This window comes from Monodon monoceros, unplaced genomic scaffold (assembly GCF_005190385.1).
Source record: "Monodon monoceros isolate NGI ecotype Baffin Bay Population unplaced genomic scaffold, NGI_Narwhal_1 Super_Scaffold_13, whole genome shotgun sequence".
NCBI classification, from domain to species: domain Eukaryota; kingdom Metazoa; phylum Chordata; class Mammalia; order Artiodactyla; family Monodontidae; genus Monodon; species Monodon monoceros.
This window is the reverse complement of record NW_021703769.1, coordinates 11,556,438-11,577,443: the sequence shown is the minus strand read 5'-3', so window position 1 is coordinate 11,577,443 and position 21,006 is coordinate 11,556,438. Positions and strand designations below refer to the sequence as shown.

The 21,006-nt window shown below is 41.7% G+C and overlaps 1 protein-coding gene across 3 annotated transcripts in view; it reads left to right on the top strand.

The window, feature by feature from the left end:
- SLC9A8 (solute carrier family 9 member A8) overlaps window positions 1-21,006 on the top strand; it is a 72,343-nt gene that overhangs the window by 2,289 nt on the left and 49,048 nt on the right. For all 3 annotated transcript variants that reach the window (XM_029220483.1, XM_029220484.1, XM_029220482.1), the window contains exon 3: window positions 6,276-6,356. In XM_029220483.1, the coding sequence (XP_029076316.1) occupies window positions 6,276-6,356 (81 nt within the window). The remainder of the gene's footprint in view (window positions 1-6,275; window positions 6,357-21,006) is intronic.

Here is a 21,006-nt window from a genome sequence, read left to right as displayed (position 1 = left end):
GTGAGTGAGTGCGGCCCTCGGTGAGTGAGTGCGGCCCGGGGTGAGTGAGGCCCGCGGTGAGTGAGTGTGGCCTGCGGTGGGTGCGGCCCGGGGTGAGTGTGGCCCTCGGTGAGTGCGGCCCTGAGTGCGGCCCTCAGTGAGTGAGTGCGGTCCACGGTGAGTGCGTGCGGAGACACCATCATCTGGCATTGAGAGTGTCTGTGTGTGCTGTCTGTGTGGTCAACCCCGTGTCAACCACTGTTGACTTGGTCAAGTCTTCCTCCTGTTTGGTTTTCACTTGAAACGCTGAGGGTCAGTGATCAGTCCGTTCATAACATCATAACAGGGTACTCCTTTTTCTTTATAAAATCATTGAGCTGAGCAATTCTGAAGAGCCCTTTATATATCTTAGACATCCTATGAAAGGAAAAATTAAAGAATTTTTGCTCTAGAGAGAACTTTGAACATCTAGTTGAGTGTATTTCAGACTCCTCTCCTGAGAGTCTCTGTGTGTTTCTGTGTAGGTGGCGGTAGGAGCAGGGGGTGGGGTGGGGCGTGAAATGGCAGAGCATCCAGCTTTCTGACCAGAGCAGCATTTTGTCCCTCGTACCCATTAGGCCTCCATGTAAAATTTTACTTAGTTAAGAGGTTTGCTGTGAGTAAAAGATCACACACCCTTGCCCTAGCACACTGTTTTCCTTAACTTCCGTCATTCCCATTAACCATGGTCGTGACTTTTGCCATATCTATGTACCACCTGTGATGTTATTTACCTATATAATGTTTTTCTTTAAACAGATTCACTCTCTCAAACTGAAAATCTCATTTTATTCGACTTCCTCCTTTAACAGGTGAAGAAATTTAGGCCCAGAGAGGTTAAATTATTGACAGACCTGGTTTGGGGGAGACTAGAGGCTAATATCCAGGTTGCCAGACATCGGTCAAGAAGTTTAGATAAAAGGCAGTAACTTAGCTGCCCCCCAGAGACTATGGACAGTAGACACCTGTTTTAGTCCAGAAGACCAGTTGAAACTGCACAACCACTTTGGATCAGCTAAAGAAGAAATAGCTTCAAATATGACCCTCCAAACTTTTGTTTGAAGAGTGAAGTTGGAACGTTTACATTTTCTGCTTCTCTTTAATGATACTGAGTCATATTTCTGATTAGATCTTTTCATAAGAAAGGAAGGTACAAAAAAATGGAAAAGTGCAGAGTATTTCCATAGCCATAATAGATGGCTATTAGGACTGTTTTTTTGAGGAAAAGTGTAACTTCTTTCACATTTCTATTCAGACTCTGTTAATTAAATAATTTTAATAAGATACTAATTTTATTTAAAATCCCAGGACTCATCCTTGTCTTTCATAGTTTTTAAAAAACTTCTAAGTTGTACACTGAAAAAGTACACAAACCACAAGTGTACAATGTCCATTTAGATTTGATATGCCCAAATAATTTTTTACTCTTTCAGCGTAATTGAATTCTATTTCTAGGGGATTACTTTAACAATCAAGGAATCTTGTTTTGTTTTCTTTTTTTTCCTTTTGTTACAGTAGTTGAATACAAAGAAGAAAAGCAGTTCTTCCCTTGATCAAGAAGTCTTTAGTACCTGAATCCTTAAACCTGAAACAGTATTATTAGTCTATTTACATTGTTGTCAGCATGATATGTTAGGAAATATAAAAGGCAAGCCTTGGGAAAAAAAACTTCTGTTTTGTAATCACTTTTTTCACCGGAGGGTGAGAAAGATAAGGCTTTCAAAGTAACTTTCAGGGTGTGGAGCGTCTAGGATTAGCTTGTGCCCGAGATCACAAAACAGGTTTTTATGATGTGCTTTTTAATCCAGACAAAATCCTGCCCACTTTTGGCCTCTTTGAGGCCAAAAAGGGCTGAACTGTATTTAGTAGTGCTGAATATTTCTATTGGATTGTCTTCTCTTTAAACAGATCATAAACCTATACTTTAGAGTCATACTGATGTCAGATGGTTTCAGTTTTCACCTAATCAGTTGATGAGTTGGTATCTCCACTTTTTATGTGTAGGTCAGCATACATTAGAAGAGTGGAATGCTTTCTAAGTAAATTTGAAGGCATTTTTTTCCTCTCTTCTTGTATATCAACAAATTATTAAGTATCTTGTATATTTATTTGTGATTATGTGTCCAAACAGTGTAAATCTGATAAAGAAAAATAAAATGGCTGTTAATAGGTAACTTGCCAGCTCACTAAATATATAGACTAGTGAATTGCGGGAAATAGTCCATAGATTATTCTAGACTTCAGGAACTCATAACCTGGAACGGATTTACCACTTTTGTTTACTATTTTAGTCAGGTCAAATGAAATTGTAACTTTTGTGTGGAAAGGATGCCAAAACTCTGGTTACTTTTGACTTTTAGAAGCTTGAAATCAGTTGACTTACACTTAACCCTTGCTGATCTTTGACTCCACAGAGACAATAGTGAGTCATTATTATTGACTTAGAGTTAACTATTAGCATCATTTGACACATTTTATGGGCCATTAAATTTAATGGAGTTGTTAAAATTGACATGCCTATGTTTCAATATATTTTCTGTAATTAAAACTTCAGGCATGAAAAATTGGAAACATTAACTTGTACTCATACCCTCCATATGGCACAGAAGTTTTTGTCCCTTCTTGCTCTGTTTTTTCCCAAGTGTACTTGAAAACATGCACTTGTATGTGTATATATACATGTGTACATTCGTAAGCACATACACACCAACAGGCACATATAGTTTGGAGTTTGTTTTAATACAAGTGGGGTCCTATAACTTGCCTTTTCATCTTACAGAATGTCTTGGAGATTTTTCCATGTTAGTCTTTTTGTATCTACCTCATTCTTTTTTTAAGAAAAAGGATGTGTATGTGGTAAAATAAACATAACATAAAATTTACCATTTCAAAGTGCACTATTTAGTGGCATTTAGTACATTCACAGTACTGGGCAACCATCACCATTATCTAGTTCTAGAACATTTTCATCACCCCAAAAGGAAACCCAGTTCCTATTAAAAGCAGTCCCTCCCCATTCCGTCCCCTCAGTCTCTGGTAAACACTGTTCTGCTGTCTCTAGGAATTTGCCTACTCAGAATATCTCATACAATTGGAACCATACAATATGTGACCTTTTATGTCTGGCTTCTTTCACTTGGCATATGTTTTCAAGCTTCATCCATGTTGTGGCATGTCAGAATTCCCTTCCTTTTTTATGGCTGAATAATATTCCACATTATGTTTATCCATTCATCACTTGATGGGCATTTGGGTTGTTTCCACCTTTTGGCTACTGTGAATAGTGCGGCTATGAACATTTTTGTACTTTTTTTTTTTTTTTTTCTTTTGCGGTATGCGGGCCTCTCACTGTTATGGCCTCTCCCATTGTGGAGCACAGGCTCCGGATGCACAGGCCCAGCGGCCATGGCTCATGGGCCCAGCCGCTCCACGGCATGTGGGATCTTCCTGGACCGGGGCATGAACCCGTGTCCCCTGCATCGGCAGGCAGACTCTCAACCACTGCGCCACCAGGGAAGCCCCTTTGTACGGGTTTTTATGTGGGCATATGTTTTTATTTCTGTTGGGTACATACTTAGGAGTGGAATTGCTGGGTTAAGTGGTTACTGTACGTGTAACTTTCTCAGGAACTGCCAAACTTTTCCACAGAGGCTGCACCATTTTACATTCCCACCAGCAATGCACAAGGGTTCCAGTTTCTCTCCATCCTTGTCAACACTTGTTATGTTAATTATAGCCTAGGGTGTGAAGTTTTATCTCATTGTGTTGTTTTTTTTTTTGTTTCTCATTGTGGGTTTTTTTGTTTTGTTTTGTTTTGTTTTTTGCTGTACACGGTCCTCTCACTGCTGTGGCCTCTCCCATTGCGGAGCACAGGCTCTGGACATGCAGGCTCAGCGGCCATGGCTCACGGGCCCAGCCGCTCCGCGGCATGTGGGATCCTCCTGGACCGGGGCACGAACCTGAGTCCCCTGCATAGGCAGGTGGACTCTCAACCACTGCACCACCAGGGATGTCCTCATTGTGGTTTTGATTTGCATTTTTCTAATGATTAATGCTGATGAGCATCTTTTCATGTGTTTTTTGGCCATTTGCATCTCTTTAGAGAAGTGTCAGTTTAAGTCTTTTGCCCATTTTAAAATTGTGTTGTCTTTTTGTTGTTGAGTTGTCAGAGTTCTTTATATACTCTGGACACTAGACCTTTATCAGACATATGACTTAAAAATATTTTCTCCGATTCTATGGGTTGTCTTTGCAGATCTCCTTCTTTTTATAGCTGAAGACCATTCCCTGGCATTGATCATTCTTATATGTAGCTCTCTCCATTGAGAGAGCTTTCTCTTTTGCTCTTAAAGCTGCAAATAGTTGTGGGACTTATGAGAAGAAACTGTAAACTTTTTTCATCCAGCTTGGTGCAAAGAAAGAGCAGAAACTGATTCCACTCCTTAGATCAATTTTCTGTCTACTTATGTGCTTACCTGCCTGCCTTTTTAGGCAATAGGCGTTCTCATTGGTTACATGTACTAATGCATTGGAACTTTTTTCTTGCTGTTAGTATTTAATGTAGGATTTTTCTAACTAGGCTAAATATTTATAATAAAATAACACCACAGATTGATAGTTTAGAGCACAGAATGAAAGGAGGACAAAATTTCTGTATTTACAGCTGTTTCCTTTCTCTGGCCACCTGGTGCTTCTTGGTGGGACTAAAGATAATCTAATTCGTCAGTGTGGGCTCTGAGGGTGGCCGGTTCACAGCCATGCAGATTGTTTAAACATTTCCTTTTACAAAAAAAAAAAAAGGCAACACATTTATTTTTAGTACTATCAAGGTAATACTTTGATTGATGAGATGGCATACCACCTAGGTGCCTAGTAAGAGAAAAAGACATGCACACTAACATTTGGGTCTTGAAATTACATTTAGGAGTTATTTATGCAAAAGTGTGCTTTTTTTTTTTGTTCAGAAATATGTATTCCTTTCAAATAGTTTTACATCTTTCTGTTTCTTTTCTTTCATGACAACACCCCTGTGAGGAAAGTCAGACGTTATTCTTATTTTGCTGGTTGAGGAATGAAGGCCGCAGGGAGGGCGGTGGTGGGTGCCCAGGATTAAGGGCACAGGGTTGGAATTAAGCTCAACCCTGTGGCGCCTACAGCGGTGTGACCTCTCTAAGCCTCGGCTTTTATCTTGAATCAAAGGAGGTAGTGGTGATAACAGCTCATTCAGAGAGGGGTGTTGAGGGTCAAATGAGACAGCGTTTGGGAAGTGCTCGATACAGTGCCTGGCTCATGGGAAGCCCTCAATCAGTGGGAGCCCCAGTACCCATCTGGGGAGCAAACACCCCATCTTCAGGTCTCTGATGCTCTTATCACCAAACCAATATTAACTTTGTTCTTTTTTTTGTTGTTGTTCTTTTGTGTGTGTGTGTGTGTGTGTTCTGTTTTTTAAAACACCATTACTTCCTTCTGCATTAAAAGAGAACAATCATGTGGTGGCAAGATACTTTGTGTCAACATATATTCTGTTGCAGCTCTAGTTGCATAAAAGTGATTGATTTCATTAACTTCCTCCTCACCATTGAGGATCATTTCTCAGAATCAGGGAAATTTGAATAATTTTAAGTGGTTGTATAAGGTTTACAGCTTAGAATAGCGGTAGATGTCTGTTGCTCTTTCAACAACTGGAAAACAAACTGGTTCAGGCATGTAAAGAAATACGGAGAAAATGTAGTGAACACCATGCAGCTACCTCCTGGTTAAGAAATAAGAAATTGAAAACACAGCTGAAGTTTACTGTGTCATTGTCAGTTGTCCATTTCCCTGGCAGCCTCCTAGAAATAACCCCTGCCTTGGACTTGGTGTTTATCATTCAAAGTTGGGCTGTTTTCTAGGGGCAGGACAGGAATAAAGATGAAGACGTAGAGAATGGACTTGAGGACATGGGGAGGGGGAAGGGTAAGCTGGGGCAAAGTGAGAGTGGCATGGACATATATACACTACCAAATGTAAAATAGATAGCTAGTGGGAAGCAGCCGCATAGCATAGGGAGATCAGCTCAGTGCTTTGTGACCACCTAGAGGGGTGGGTTAGGGAGGGTGGGAGGGAGACGCACGAGGGAGGAGATATGGGGATATATGTATACTATAGCTGATTCACTTTGTTATAAAGCAGAAACTAACACACCATTGTTAAGCAATTATACTCCAATAAAGATGTTAAAAAAATAATTTTAAAAAAAGTCTTATTTTTTCCCACAGCTATCTGCATCATATTGGTGCATCTACTGATCCGATACAGATTACATTTCTTGCCAGAGAGCGTTGCTGTTGTCTCTTTAGGTAAGTGCTTATTGGTGATCCTATAATAAAAGCACTAACTATACCACTTTTTGAGTGCCTCCAAAGTGCTAGGAACCACAAGAGATGTGGTGTATACCTGAGCTCATTTCATTGTCACTGCAAGCTGCCATGAGGGTGTTATGATCCCATTTTACAGATGAGGACACTGGGGGCTCAGGGGTGATGACCTCCTAAAGGTCACATAGAAGCCCCTCTATCCAACTTGAGAGCCCTTTCTACTTCTAGAACCACCTTCAGGGCACATCCAAGGCTTTTATCCGCTTATTATATTGTAGTTACTTTATTTCTAGTTTCAAGTTGCCTACCAATGATATTTATTTTTTTCTTATCACCACTGCTTTTTAAGTTAATTTTATATATAAAATTATATATACTTTATAAGTTTTCTTTGCCTTGTAGATCTGGTTTAGTATATTTAGAAATTCTTTCCCAATATAGCGATGGTTTGGGTTAGCTTTGGAAATGAACATTCACACTGTTTATTCTAAGGTCTACTACTAGGCTGTGCTGTCACTCGACTAAGGCGAAGAATTGACAGTTAATTCATAGAAACACTGAATTTTACAGCCGGAAGAGGCTCTCACTTTAAGGTTTAGGATGGAGGAATGGCTCACTTTAATGTCAGTCAGATCTAAGGTCTTCAGAGAGCATTCCATTCTACCTCACTTATATTTCCCTCTTTTGTTTCCTGTGGCAATTAACTGTTAAGATAATTAGCCTCTATTTAGAATGTATGAATCACTGTAATCACAGTTGACCTCACATGTAAGTTCATTGAAGTGGTTAATGAAGCAGGGACCTTACTTTTCAGTAAGTATTAAAATGAAGATGTAGGTGGGGAAGCTTAAGGGATAGTAAATAGGGTTTCACTAAGGCCAGCCAAAGCTTTCATCAGCCTATTATATTGTAGTTACTTTTACTAGTTTCCACTTGCCTACTGATAATATTTAATTTTCCTTATCACCACTGGTGCTTTATAAGTTAATTTTCTTTGCCTTAGATCTGGTTTAGTATAGTATTTAGTATTTTTCGCAATATAGCAGCAGCTTAGGTTAGCTTTAGAAATGAATGATCAGACTCTGTTCATTCTCCTTCCCCTACCAGTACCAGCATTCCTACTACTCTGTTTCAGCCCCTCCTATATTTTCCCTGGACTTCACAGTACTACTAAGTGCCAGGTTCTGGCCTATGAGCTTTCACATTGCCATCTCATTTAAGTCCCGTAACCCCCAGGTGATGCCATGTTTTAAGGAAGATGTACCACTGGATAATTTTGATCTTCAGTAAAGAGTTAGAAATCAATTTTACTCAGAGTTCCTGCTCTCTACTGAGCAGTCTCTTCAGCTACACATCCTGGCAGATTCTAACAAACTTAGTTAACAAGAGCCTTAGAGCTCTAAGAAGAGGAGGATCATTTGTTAGCATTCCTTTCCTGATACTAGGCACCTCGAAAATAACCTATATAGCTAATACCTATTATTCTGGGGCATTCAGTAAAGACTTAAAAAGCCACTGCAAGGAAGTTACAGTTTTGTGGTCAGTTTACATAGTTTCTTAAGAATAAGACCTATAGTTGGTGTGTATTTAGGTATTGTGCACATGGAAATTTAAGTGGTGGTTCTTGTAATTTGGTTTGGAATGTCAGGTTCCTCACTATCTCTTGAATGTTTCAGTAACTGCAGGTCACTGAACACCAGTGCTTGTACAAGGACTTACAGCGACATTGTTGTGTGCCTACCTAAGGGCCACTCCCCCTCCATGAAAACAGAACCCTCGCTTTGACCCCGTGTCTTTCCACAGTGTGGTCAAGGAAGGTGGGCCCCTCCTCCAGGTCAAGATTGGTTTTCTCCATCGTGGTAATTGTTTCAAAGGGGTGGAGGCAGCAGGCAGTGTGAAACCCAGGTCTGGCCAGTGAGACCGAGGGGAAGTGTGCTGGGGTGAGGAGTTTTGGAAACATTTTTCCTCTCTGATAAAAAGAGAAATTTCCCCTTCCTTTGATGCTGTTGTATGAGGATGTGATGCCAGGAGCACTGGTAGCCATCTTGCAATCACTGTGGCTCAAAGACGAAGCCAGAATGCTGAGGCTTGCCAAGGGGACAGATGGGAAGCCCAGATTCTTGACTGCACTGTTGTTTTGTAGAATTGATAGCCCCGAAACTACCTATCTCAGAGCTGCCTGTTACATGAGATAATAAACATCCATTGTTTAAGCCATTTTTAGTCAGGTGTTCTTTTACTTGCAGAGGAAAACATCTTAACTGATATAGGACTCTTTCCATTCAATGGACAAAATCAATTCAAAATGATTCAAAGAAAACAGATATTGGTGTGGGTGGAGTTGCACACCCATTGGCTCATGGCACCAAAAAACCTACAGGCAGTGCCAGCTTCAGACTTCGCTGGATCAAGTCTCCCGGACTCCGTTTTTCTCCATTCTCAACAGTGCTTCCCTTTGTTTTGGCTTCACTCTAAGGCGGGCTCTCTCCACATGGTAAGACTTGACAGCTTCAGGCTTGCTGTCCTTACAGTAGCAGTCACGCTGGGAAAGGTGGCCTCCTCTTCCCCCTGCTTCCACCAGAAGTTGTAGGATGAAGTCTGACCAAATGGCCACCCCAGAACTGGACATGGAGTGGAGCAGTGCCGGGGGTCAGCAAAGGCTGTCCGTCCACGTTTCTTTCTTTGCTGATGTTGCGCAAATAACTGTAGCCTATACAGCTAGGGCTTGGGAGTGGGTGATGGAAAGTCAGTCTTGCTTTCAGTACTTATTTGCTAACTCAGGTGATTGGAATACTAAGAGCACTTCTAGGGAGAGTACTGGGGTCCAGAAAGGACTTTTTGTTATATTAGAGGACATTTGGTTAAAATTTAGAAATGCTGACAAAGCTATCAGAGTAGTTCTGTATTTCATAAAGCTATGTAAATGGAAGGAAAACTTCTTTCTCCTACTGGAGCAAAGTGTAACAAAATATTGAGATATCCACCGTTTCAAGAATTTCCAACTTTTGTGCCAAAAAAGAATCTAGATGAAGATGCCAGAGAAAATGGGGTTTTCATTCTTTCAGGGGTAAGTTTTCCTAGCCTACTTTTTCTAACCAGAAGTTACTTTTTAGTCCACAGTCATTTAGAGATACTGTTGGCCTTTTGTGTTAAGCATTCAGAGTTCCTAAGAAGTCGTAGGTATAGAAGAGGACTATCTGTACTCAAAAAGCACATTTCCGCTCTTCTATTTTATTGTATTTTCAAATGAACCGAGACTTTTTTCATTCTTTATAAAAGCATAGTATCAACATGAAGTTCTAAAGCTATTTCCTTGGCCCTTGTTCAAAGCTTTCAGATACTTTCTATACTTAGGGAATTCTGTAGTTCGGGCCTTTAAAAAATGTATATATATATTTTTTCACACTTAGCTATAAAGAAGAAAAATCCTTTTCATTGACAACCAGCTCTTTTTATCATGCTTCCTTCTCTTCCAAACCACGTGTAGACGCACACATGCCCATCAGATGACTTGACTTGGTTTGAGCTTCAATCATTTTTTGTGTTTTTCACTTTTTACTGTTCTTTCCATGTATTAGTAAAGTTCACATATTTATTTTTATTGGCCATATAGTGCTGATTCACTGTTCATATATTTTGGGCTGAAATTGGTAAGGAGTGAAAATGAAATAGTTGTACTGCCTACTGTCCTCTGTTGTATATAGCAAAAATAGGAATAAATTTTTTTTTCATAGTCATACTTTATCGTAGAGTGAGGAAAGGCCTGAGTGGGGCTAAGAATGGAATTTGACTACAAAATGCCAGGGTTTAGCCTGAATACCGCTGATAGTTAGAAAAACCGTATTTTAACTTGTAACTGGATCTGATTGAATCATTGAATAAATAGGAGTACACAAATGTGCTTCCTTGTCATAACCTGCTTAACTATGTTTGTGCTTTTAGTTATATTAACTCCTTGTTTTGACTAAAGGATTGAAATTTTTTTTTTTTTTAAGAGTAGGGCTCTTTTTGTCAATGGGGGTTTTGAGTGGAAGACGAAAAAAAAATCACTCAGTTCCTGAGTTGTTGACTGAAGGTAATTCTGGGAAAAAGTATATATAATAGTGATTGTATTCTAATTGTACTTAAGTTCTAAAAACGGTTTTTTTAGAGAAAACTTAAAGCAAGAATCCTGACTGTAACTCTAACAGCTTTCCTGACTTTTTAGACTGTGAGAGTCCAATTGTGATGCAGCTTGAGCTGTCCCATGGGTAACTCTCCCTGAGTCTCAGGTACTTTGATTTTTGTTAGAGAAGAAACAGGCATTCATTTGTTGGCATTAGAGTAGCTGTCTCAGAGGTAGAGGCCAAAATTGGATGTCACATTGACAAAATGATCACATTAGACTCTAAGGATTTTCCGGGCTGTCGCATTCCAAGGAAGAGTGCTAGCGCAGACTTTTAGCCTCTGTGTTTCTGGAAACATGGCTCAGAGGTGACAATTTATTCTTGGAACATCTTGTTGCTCGTTAGCTGCCGTTAGCTAAACGTGTGCTCTGTGTGTAATAGTGCATATGCTTTTGCCTGGAGTCTTGCTCTGATTCTCCTTAGTTTTATGGTCATCTGCTCTTGGCTCAGCATTTTTTCATCTTAAAGTTGTATTTTATACTTAAATCTTTTAGATATGTCAGAATGGTGAGGTAGTCTGAACTTTAAAGGAAGAAAGGTTGTTAAAGGATTGCATTTGGAAACTTGCTACATCTGGGCTGATTTCTATAAATTTCCTCTTTCGCCACATAAACGTTCTCAACAGAACAGAAAGGAATAACATTCCACTGAAAAAGTAAGCTACCTTAAAAACAAAATATATAAACAGCATTTCCCCAGAAAACAGAGAGACAGCTCTGGGGTCCTGATTCTCATCTTCCTGGCAGGTCTTCTGTCTTTCAGAATACTATCTTTGGAGTATCTATTTTAGTATAGGTAGCAGCATCAAGGACTGGAATTTCAAAATCACCTTATTATAGCGTAAGTGATTCTATGATTATAGCTAACAAAATGTGCTAACAATATTTTAAAGTATTTTCAAAAAATCATTTGTGGTTAAAAACATATTACATGAGTAATTATATTCCTTTCTGCCCTATCCTGTAGTAGCAGGGCTGTCTCCTCATGGTAATCAGGGTTAGTCACCCCTGCCAATGTGGTAGCCTTGGTAGCCTGTTTCTAGGCCTGCTGGTCTGTTGGCACAAAAAGCCCAAAGTGACCAGGCAGCAGCCATTGTAACTCTTACTATGTGAACTCTGGTGGAAATGTCCCCTTCTGGGAGCCAGGTTCTTTCAACCCACCGAGCCTAAAGTTTCAGGCTAAGGAAGCAGAAATCCTCCAAGCAGGAATCCCCACTCTTAAGTGAGTCACTGAGAGTGATGGTGAGTGGTGTACCCATTGTGTGCTGTACCCATGCTTGCCTGTTGGGGATGTACCACCCTATAATGGCCACTGGTTTCAGGAGTATACCGCACCCTGGAGGAGTGCGCCATTCCTTACAATATGTCACCTCCAAGCTGGTGCCTCAGCTCCATTTTTTTTTTTTTTTAATTTTTATTATTTATTTATTTTTGGCTGTGTTGGGTCTTCGTTGCCGCGCGTGGGCTTTCTTTAGTTGTGGTGAGCGGGGGCTGCTCTTCATTGCGGTGCGCAGGCTTCTCATTGCGGTGGCTTCTCTTATCGCAGAGCACGGTCTCTAGGGTGCGCGGGCTCAGTTGCTCTGCGGCATGTGGGATCTTCCCGGACCAGGGCTCAAACCTGTGTCCCCTGAATTGGCAGGCGGATTCTTAACCACTGTGCCACCGGGGAAGCCCCTCAGCTCTTTTTTAAGAGGCCATTTACCACTCTGGCTGGCTGGCAGTTTCTGGATAGGACCGTGTGGTGCCCATGTCTCATGCCCACTTCGGCACCTCCTTTGCCAAAAAGTGAGTCTCTTGGTTTGACATGTTGTTGACATATTGTTATGCAGTATCCCACTTTGGTGGCTCAGACACTTATGGACCCTGGGACGGTGGTGCTAGCATATGTGTCAGCCTCAGTTGGAATGAATTGCTGCCCTTTCCAGGATGGAAGGGGTCTGATGTAATCGAGGTGCTATCATGCAGCTGGCTGGTCTTCCCAAGGGACGGTACCACACCAGGTGATGAGTGTTGATCTCTGTGGCTCTCCAGTCATACATTCAGCAGTGGCAATGGCTACAGAGCAGCCTTGGTGAGAGGGAGTTCATGCCGTAGGGGCCCTGCACAGCTTCCATGTCTGCCATCATGGCTACTGTGCTCATGAGCCCATTGCACAGACGCTGAAGTGGCCAACATCAGAGGCTGGCCGAGTGTTTCATGAACCACGCGTGGGTTTTTTTTTTTTCTCCTCTGTCAGCTGGTCTTAAAGAGCTCCCCATGAGGCCGTATGTAGGAGCTGAGCTGAGAGAGATGTTGCTGTAACAGCTAAAGATGACATAGAGGTCTGGGCCACAAGTAAAGCATACTTGTGCCTTTTAGATCGGCACAAGTCTGATCGCTAATGTAACACTTCCATCTTAAAATGGATTGCTCCTGGGCCCACCTAGCCTGACGGCAGGTATGGCAACCCAACTTATGAAAGATGATTCTGGCCACCTGGGCACTTGACGTCCCATGCTCAGATGCTCTGTATCTACCACGGCCCAATAGCATGCCAGGAGCTTTTTCGTGTTTTTCCCTTGGGAGTTTTTTGAGTGGTATATGTGTCTCTTCTGCAAATGGCATGACCTTGCTCCAGAGCCCTAGGGATCTATGCTGAGCGACCCTCCTATTGGGGCTTGCCGGCCTCCCTTCCTACCAGATACTTCCAGTTCCATGGGGTCCACCAGATCGTATGGCGAAAGCAGCAGAGCTGCTTGAACTGCAGCTAACTGTTTTGGGCCTCACTCAAAACCATCAGTCTCTCAAAATCCAGTAATGGGTTGAAGTGTTGAATAGTTTTCTCAAGTGGGGAATATATTGCCTCCAAAACCTGGAGAAGGCCTACCAAGCATTGTGCTTCTTTTTTTTTTTTTTTTTTTTTTTTGCGGTACGCGGGCCTCTCACTGTTGTGGCCTCTCCCGGTGCGGAGCACAGGCTCCGGACGCGCAGGCTCAGCGGCCATGGCTCACGGGCCTACCCGCTCCGCAGCATGTGGGATCTTCCCGGACCGGGGCACAAACCCGTGTCCCCTGCATCGGAAGGCGGACTCTCAACCACTGCGCCACCAGGGAAGCCCTGTGCTTCTTTATTATAGTAGAAGGGGCAGACCTTTTCCTTTACTTGGAGGCAATGTCTTCGTGTGCTTCAGACCACTTGACCTCTGAATTCTTCCCAGATGTGCAGGCCGCTGAAACTCTATCCTCTGAAGCATACGTGTCTTACCAAGACGTCTCCTCGCCACTTCATGCTTGTCGCAGTACATTAGCATGATGTCAGTAGTGGACCAGTGTATTGTCCTGTGGAACGTCCATATGGTCTGTGTCCTTGGGGACTATATTATGCAGGAAGCAGTAGTTAACCTAAGGCCCTTGCCTCATTTGGGGCATCTGTGTAATCTTGAAATAACCTGGGAGCTCTGTATTCCAATGGGGTGGTAGGGGCCACTTCTGCAGGCCTAGAAGGTCCACGGGAACCTGAGGGTTAAAGGTGCTCATGTGCATCTCCCTAGGCACCCCTATCCCATGTCTGAGCTCCACTTCTTCCTTATCAGGGACCTGCTAGGAGAAGGCATAGGAGATTTATCATCTTGAGTTCAGCGTTCTCTGAAGATCTGCCACTCTTGCAGTTAAGACCTGTGCCCAGTCTTCAGCTCTAGAGGCACTCCAGCTGCAGGAGATGAGGGTCTGTTTCAGTGCTGCCAAGGAGGCCCTCTGACTCTCACCGTTTGCTTAAAGTTGGTGATTGTTTGGGCCTTTTGTTTTCTTTTTTTCAGAGCATCAGTGGCACTCAGCAACAACCACAATTCCACTTTTCTTACAGTTATTATTTCCATCATAACCTCTTTAACACCAGAGATACTGCATGAGCCCTTGCCTCCTCCACCAGTGTCCCGATCCAGTCTGCCACAAGTGAAGGTCTTAGCAATGGCACTGCTACCCCCGATGAGGGACTAGCAGTATTTTACCTGCAGTGTTGGGATCCTCTTTGCCCGGAAGCTGCTGAGTGGTCCAACTCCAGAACCCCATCCTCGAGTTTGCTTCCTTTGACCACTCCACTCCTGGAACCAGTGGTCTTAGGTTGGCTCCCTAAAAGCAGAATCTGAGACAGGGGTTTGGGGATAGGTAATGTATTGAGGGGTGCTCTTCAAGAGAAAATCTGTAAGGGAGGGAGTTAACAAGACCTGGGAAGGAGAAAGCCAAACGTTGGGTGTGATCTCAAGGTAGGCCTGGCCTAGCCTCATCAGGAGGGCTCTGGGGCAAGAACGCCCAGCAGAGTCTGTCTCTCCTTAAACCAAGGGGGTGGGACTTGTGGACCCCCCATCAGTTAGTCATTGACTATGAGCTGGTGTGGGGCAGGCACAGCTTACATGATGAGGTGCCTCTCGGCGGCTAAGGGCAGTTTTCTGGAGAAGGGGACAGCCGTGAGCACTTAGCAACCAACACGCACAGCAGCTCCCACAGATGGGCCCAGTGAAGGGGAGCGGGCGAGCCTCACAGCATCTACCACAGAAGGCAGCTGATGTGCTCTTTACAGAATTAAAAATGACTGTACCCTTGACCCAGCAGCCCCTCTTTCAGGAGTTTTGTCTGTGGATACGCTCACACATGTGGCATGATGTATTTACTCAGATGGCAATGGCAGTGATAGCAGAAGCCTGGAGAACACCTGAGCGCTCATTACAAGGGGACATATTAGATGGCACAGTGGAATACACTGCAGCCACTAACAAAACAAAAAGTGTGAGGAAGCTCTTTATGTGTTGATATGGAATAGTTTCTAAGAGGTAGTGGTGAGTTAAAAAAAAATTCAGAATAGTGTAAATACTGTATTACCATTTGTTTTAAAATTTATTTTATATGTACATGCATATGCATGTATATAATTTTAAACGTACAGACACTCTCAGCAGAAATGTACAGTATAACCAAGAAACTGGTAACGTTTGTGGTCTACGGGAAGGAGAAAAAAGCAAGAATGGAACAGAGACTTAAGTTTTCACTGCATACTCTCTTATACCTTTCAAATTTTGTACCATAGGCATCTGTTACATAATCAAGTAAAAAATAAAGTAATTCATTTTTAAAACAATTCTGGATCTGCTATTTACTAGCTCAGTGATGTTTGTCCTTAGCCTCGGTTTCCTCACCTGTAAAATGCAGGTGACAAAGCCTTCACTTCATAGGACTGCAGATATTAAACTGGGCAATGCATAGAAATCACTTAGTGTAATGCCTACCTGCTAAGTAATCAATAACTGTTAGCTGCTGCTATTAATATTATTATCATTTATATTACTATGGTTTATTACCTTGTAGGGTAATCGTGAGAATGAGCTTAAATAAAGTATATTGTATACAGTAGCACAGTGCCTAGCACCACAGTGTGTGTGTGTGTGTTTCTTTTTAACACAATGCAAATTAATAAATGTGTGTGCATATACATATATACATATATTTTTAAGGGAACTAGAATCATGTTCTACATACTGTTTTGTAACCTGATTATTATACTTAATACATTTTAGGCACTTTCCTGTACTGTTCATATTCAGGAATACTTGTATTTTACAGCGATAATGGTAGGCCAGCAGTGCACCCTGGGAGTGGGAAGGGTGTTAGCAGTTCGTAGCAGTAGTGCAGTCTCCCTGTGTCTCATTGTCCAGAGGTGGTAGAAGGCACCCAGGAGCCAGCAGTCCACTGTCACTTGCTGGCCCTGAGCTGTCAGAAGAGGCTCTCTTGAGCCTTCCTGCCTGGAGCATTCTCTTGAGGAGTAAGAATAATTTAACCTGACAGATCCTGGGAGAAGGGTCTCAACAAATAATTATGAATTACTCCTGATCCTTTGACTTAATCCAGTGGCATCCATAATGAGGTGTGTGTATGAAGATCCATAGGAGGCAAAAGGAAATATTAGAACTTACGTTTCTATTTAATTTGAATCTCCCTTACAATCTCTGTTTTTTGTGTTATTTATTTTATTAATTTTTGGCTGTGTCGCACAGCTTGTGGGATCTTAGTTCCCCGACCAGGGATTGAACCTGGGCCCTCGGCAGTGAAAGTGTGGAATCCTAACCACTGGACAGCCAATTCCCTGTGTTATTTTAAAATACATTAATATAGCAGCACTTTTTTTATAATAATAAAATAAAAATTTGTAACTTGAAGGTGCATGCTCATATTCTTTTAACTGATAGGAATATACAAAATTGTATCTAGGGTATTATTTCCAGGGTGTCCGGTTGTATGGTATAAATTAATTTCTCCTGGACACTAGGTTGATTTGACCTAACTTTGAACCTTAATCTCAAAAGGTAAAGGAGGAGTTTGCCAATTTAATGTTGTACCATAGTTCAGTCCTAGGACATTTCAAAAGGATTACTCATGTAATAGTAATAATAGTAATAGTAGTAATAATATCATATTGTATTTTACAAAGCTTTCCAATGCCTCATTGATAATAATATAGAAACAAGCTTAGGCAATAGAATAATCACGGATTCTCAAATGTAATTGCTTCATGTGTATTAATTACAAAAGCATTGATCATAGTATTAACGTTTTTGGTGTACATTTACAAAGGAAAAAGAAAGTTGAGGTTTAGTAGCCCAGAAAAACACTAGCTTTAAAAATTAAATCTGAAATCATGAAAAAAGTTCCAACTTCCCTAGTAATCAGGAATGATTACTGAGTGCAGGTTGACTGTAAATGCAAATCGAAACCTTAAAGTACAATTTCTTGCCCCTCATACTGGCAGAAGTGTTAAAGTCTGATGATTGTCCAGGGTTGGTGAGGATGCTTTGGTGCAAGGGGTGTAAATCGGCACAGCCACTTTGGAGGACAGTTTGGCAACGTTTTCAGAGATAAAAATGCTCATGCCATTCACTGTCTCTGGATCTGCCCTAGGGAGATACTCTTACACAAAGAGGCACATACAAGCATGTTCACTGCAGCTGTTAATGGCAAACAGTTGGAGACAGCCATCATTGGGGGAACATTAAAAAGATAGTGACTTAAAAAAATTAAAATGGAGGGGAGGGATAAATTAGGAGGTTGGGATTAACACATACGCACTACTATATATAAAATAGATAACCAACAAGGACCTACTATATAGCATAGGGAACTATACTCAATATTTTATAATCTGTAAGGGAAAATAATCTGAAAAAATATATATATATATATATATATGTTTACCTGAAACTAACATGACAGCGAAAATCAACTATACTTCAATAAAATTTTTTAAACAGTAAAGTAGAATTTATATAACATAAACTTTATAAATTTAAAGTGTAGAATTCAGTGCTTTTTAGTATATTTACAGGGTTGTGCAACCATCACCACTATCTTAATTCCAGAACATTTTTATCACCTCAAAAAGATACTCTCTGCACATTAGAAGTCACTGCCCATTTTCCCTCTCCCCTTTCCACTGGCAACCACTAACCTACCTCCTGTCTCTAGATTTGTCTGTTCTGGACATTTCATATGAATGGAACCATACGCTCTGGCCTTTCGGGGGTGAGGGTGGGGTGACCGTTTTATTGTGATATAATTCACATACCATGCAAGTTACTCGTTTTAAACGTACAGTTCAGGGTTTTAGTATATTCACAGAGTTGTGCAACCATGACAACAATTTTAGAACATTTCATCACCCCAGAAAGAAGCCCCATACCCTTTAGCTATCATCCCTGAAACTCTCCTCCCCAGCCCCAGGAAACCATTTCTGTCTCTATAGAGACAAAGGCAATCTATAGATTTGCCAATTCTGAATATTTCATATCAGTGGATCATAAAAGATGTCTTTTGTGTCTGGCTTCTTTTACTTAGCATGTTTTCAAGATTCATCCACACATTGCAATATGTGTCAGTACTTCATTCTTTTTTACTGCCGGATAACATTCCATTGTGTGGATATACCACATTTTGTTGATCCATTCATCAGTTGGTGGACATTTGTGTTGTTTCCACCTTTGGCTAATAATGCTGATATGAACATCCACGTACAAGTTTCTGTACGAGCATAGGTTTTCTATTCTCCTTTGTAGAATTGCTGGGTCATATGGTAATTCTGTTTTACTTTTTGAGGAATTGCCAAACGTTTCTACAGAAGTTGTGCCATTTTACTTTTCCACCATTGATGTATTAAGGGTTCCAGTTTCTCTATATCCTTGCCAACACTTATTTTCCATTTAAAAAAAGTTATAGCTGTCCTAGTGGGTATGAACTGGTGTCTCATTGTGGTTTTGATTTCCATTTCCCTAATGACTAATGATGTGGATGGAGCGTCTTTTCTTGTGCTTATTGGCCATTTGTATATCTTCTTTGGAGAAATGTCTATTCAATCTGTGGCATCTTTATGCTGTGCTGTAGAGCTGTTAAAAAGGAATGAGGCAGATCTATATGTAGTCACCCCTGATCATAACACTGAGCAAAATAGCAGGTAGTAGAAACTACCTGCTATAGGACTTCTCTGGCGGTCCCGTGTGCTTCCATTGCAGGGGGCACAGGTTCGATCCCAGGTCTAGGAACTAAGATCCCACGTGCCGGGCAGCCAAAAACAAGAAAAAAAAAGATGCATTATAGTACCATAAGTTTTATATAAATACACATGTGTGCCATGTGTTACATACACACACCTCCTAGTACTGTATGGTAAATATAAATATGTAAGAGCATAGAGAAGGGTCTGGTAGAATAGCCCCCAGACTTATCAAGATGCTTGGTTACCTTGGGGCAGGGAGAGAGAGAACTAGTGGGGGTGGGATTTCATCAAAAGGGACTTTTGTCTTATTTATAACATTTTACAAAGTATTCATGAACTATCTGGTTAATAAAAAATTGTATGAAAACTCCTTAAAATATATACACAGTTTAAAAATATAAGAAAAAGGAAGCAACTGGGGAACTCTAGAGAGGGGTTAGAATCAGTGCTTTCATGCCACATGGAAGTGAATGTACAATTACTGTTCTGAAAATGTCATTGATCATTGATTCCCTTTATAGCTCAGACCTATTTCGTCTTATATCCTTTTTATCAAAACAGTTTTGTTGGGCTTCCCTGGTGGTGCAGTGGTTGAGAGTCCGCCTGCCGATGCAGGGGACACGGGTTCGTGCCCCAGTCCGGGAAGATCCCACATGCCGCGGAGTGGGTAGGCCCGTGAGCCATGGCCGCTGAGCCTGCACGTCCGGAGCCTGTGCTCCGCAACGGGAGAGGCCACAACAGTGAGAGGCCCGTGTACCGCAAAAAAAAAACAAAAAAAAAAAACCAGTTTTGTTGGGCTTTTACTAATATATAACAATACAAATAGTAGAGAGGTTTATAAAGTTAAAATTAACTGATCCTCTCTTCACCTCAAACCCCTCCTTCCCCATGACAATTAGTGTTAGTGCAGCTTCTTTTCCTAATAAACCTCTGTGTTTTTGTATTTTCTTCTCACCCCACCCAATAAGGTGTGTTTCATCAGCTTTCTGTTGTTGATGGGAAGAAGCTCCTTCCCCTCTAGGGGTAAGGGAAGTCTGTTTTTTTGGCTGCATTGGGTCTTCATTGCTGCATGCGGGCTTTTCTCTTGTTGCAGCAAGCGGGGCTACTCTTGGTTGTGGTGAGCGGACTTGTCATTGCAGTGGCTTCTCTTGTTGCGGAGCACGGGCTCTAGGCACGTGGGCTTCAGTAGTTGTGGCTTGTGGGCTCTAGAGCACAGGCTCAGTAGTTATGCCACACGGGCTTAGTTGCTCCGTGGCATGTGGGATCTTCCCGGACCAGGGATCGAACCCGTGTCCCCTGCATTGGCAGGCGGATTCTTAACCACTGCGCCACCAGGGAAGTCCAAAAGGGAAGTCTATCTTTAAGCATCTATGATAGTGGTCTTCAGCCTTGCTTTGTATCAGCCCCTACCAGAGATTGCTATTTTGCAGATCCCAAGTTCTGCTCAGGTGTCTTTATTTCATAAAAAGCTCCCATGATGATTCTGATGAGGCCACAGGGTTAAGAATCATTAATCTAGTGAGTAACAGAGCAATCATAAATTGTACCCGTGATGCTTCTTCGAGAATTATTTTTGGTAGGTTCTTTATGAGAGAGTAATGAGCCTGTCAGCTTTGTGGAAACATGCCTGAACTAAGATGGTCTGTTTTGTTCCAGGAATTTCACAGAATTTTCACTTTAGGTTATTTTCAGCATTGGGGCTTTAACTCTAACTAAATACTCTACATAGAGCTACCATCTGAGCCTGAGAAAGTGATCTTGGATTCCTTTTTGAAAACGGTAGGAATAAGTAGTACAGGGCAGACTTAGCTTTCTGCCATTTCAAATCGAAAATGAGTGGATATAGCAAGAATGACAGATGCTTAAATCTTCCATGCCAGGCAAACTATCCCTAGGTCTTGTTTTGTAAAGTTTTTTCACCCCTCCCCCCACCCCACCCCCCACCCCCACCCCCAG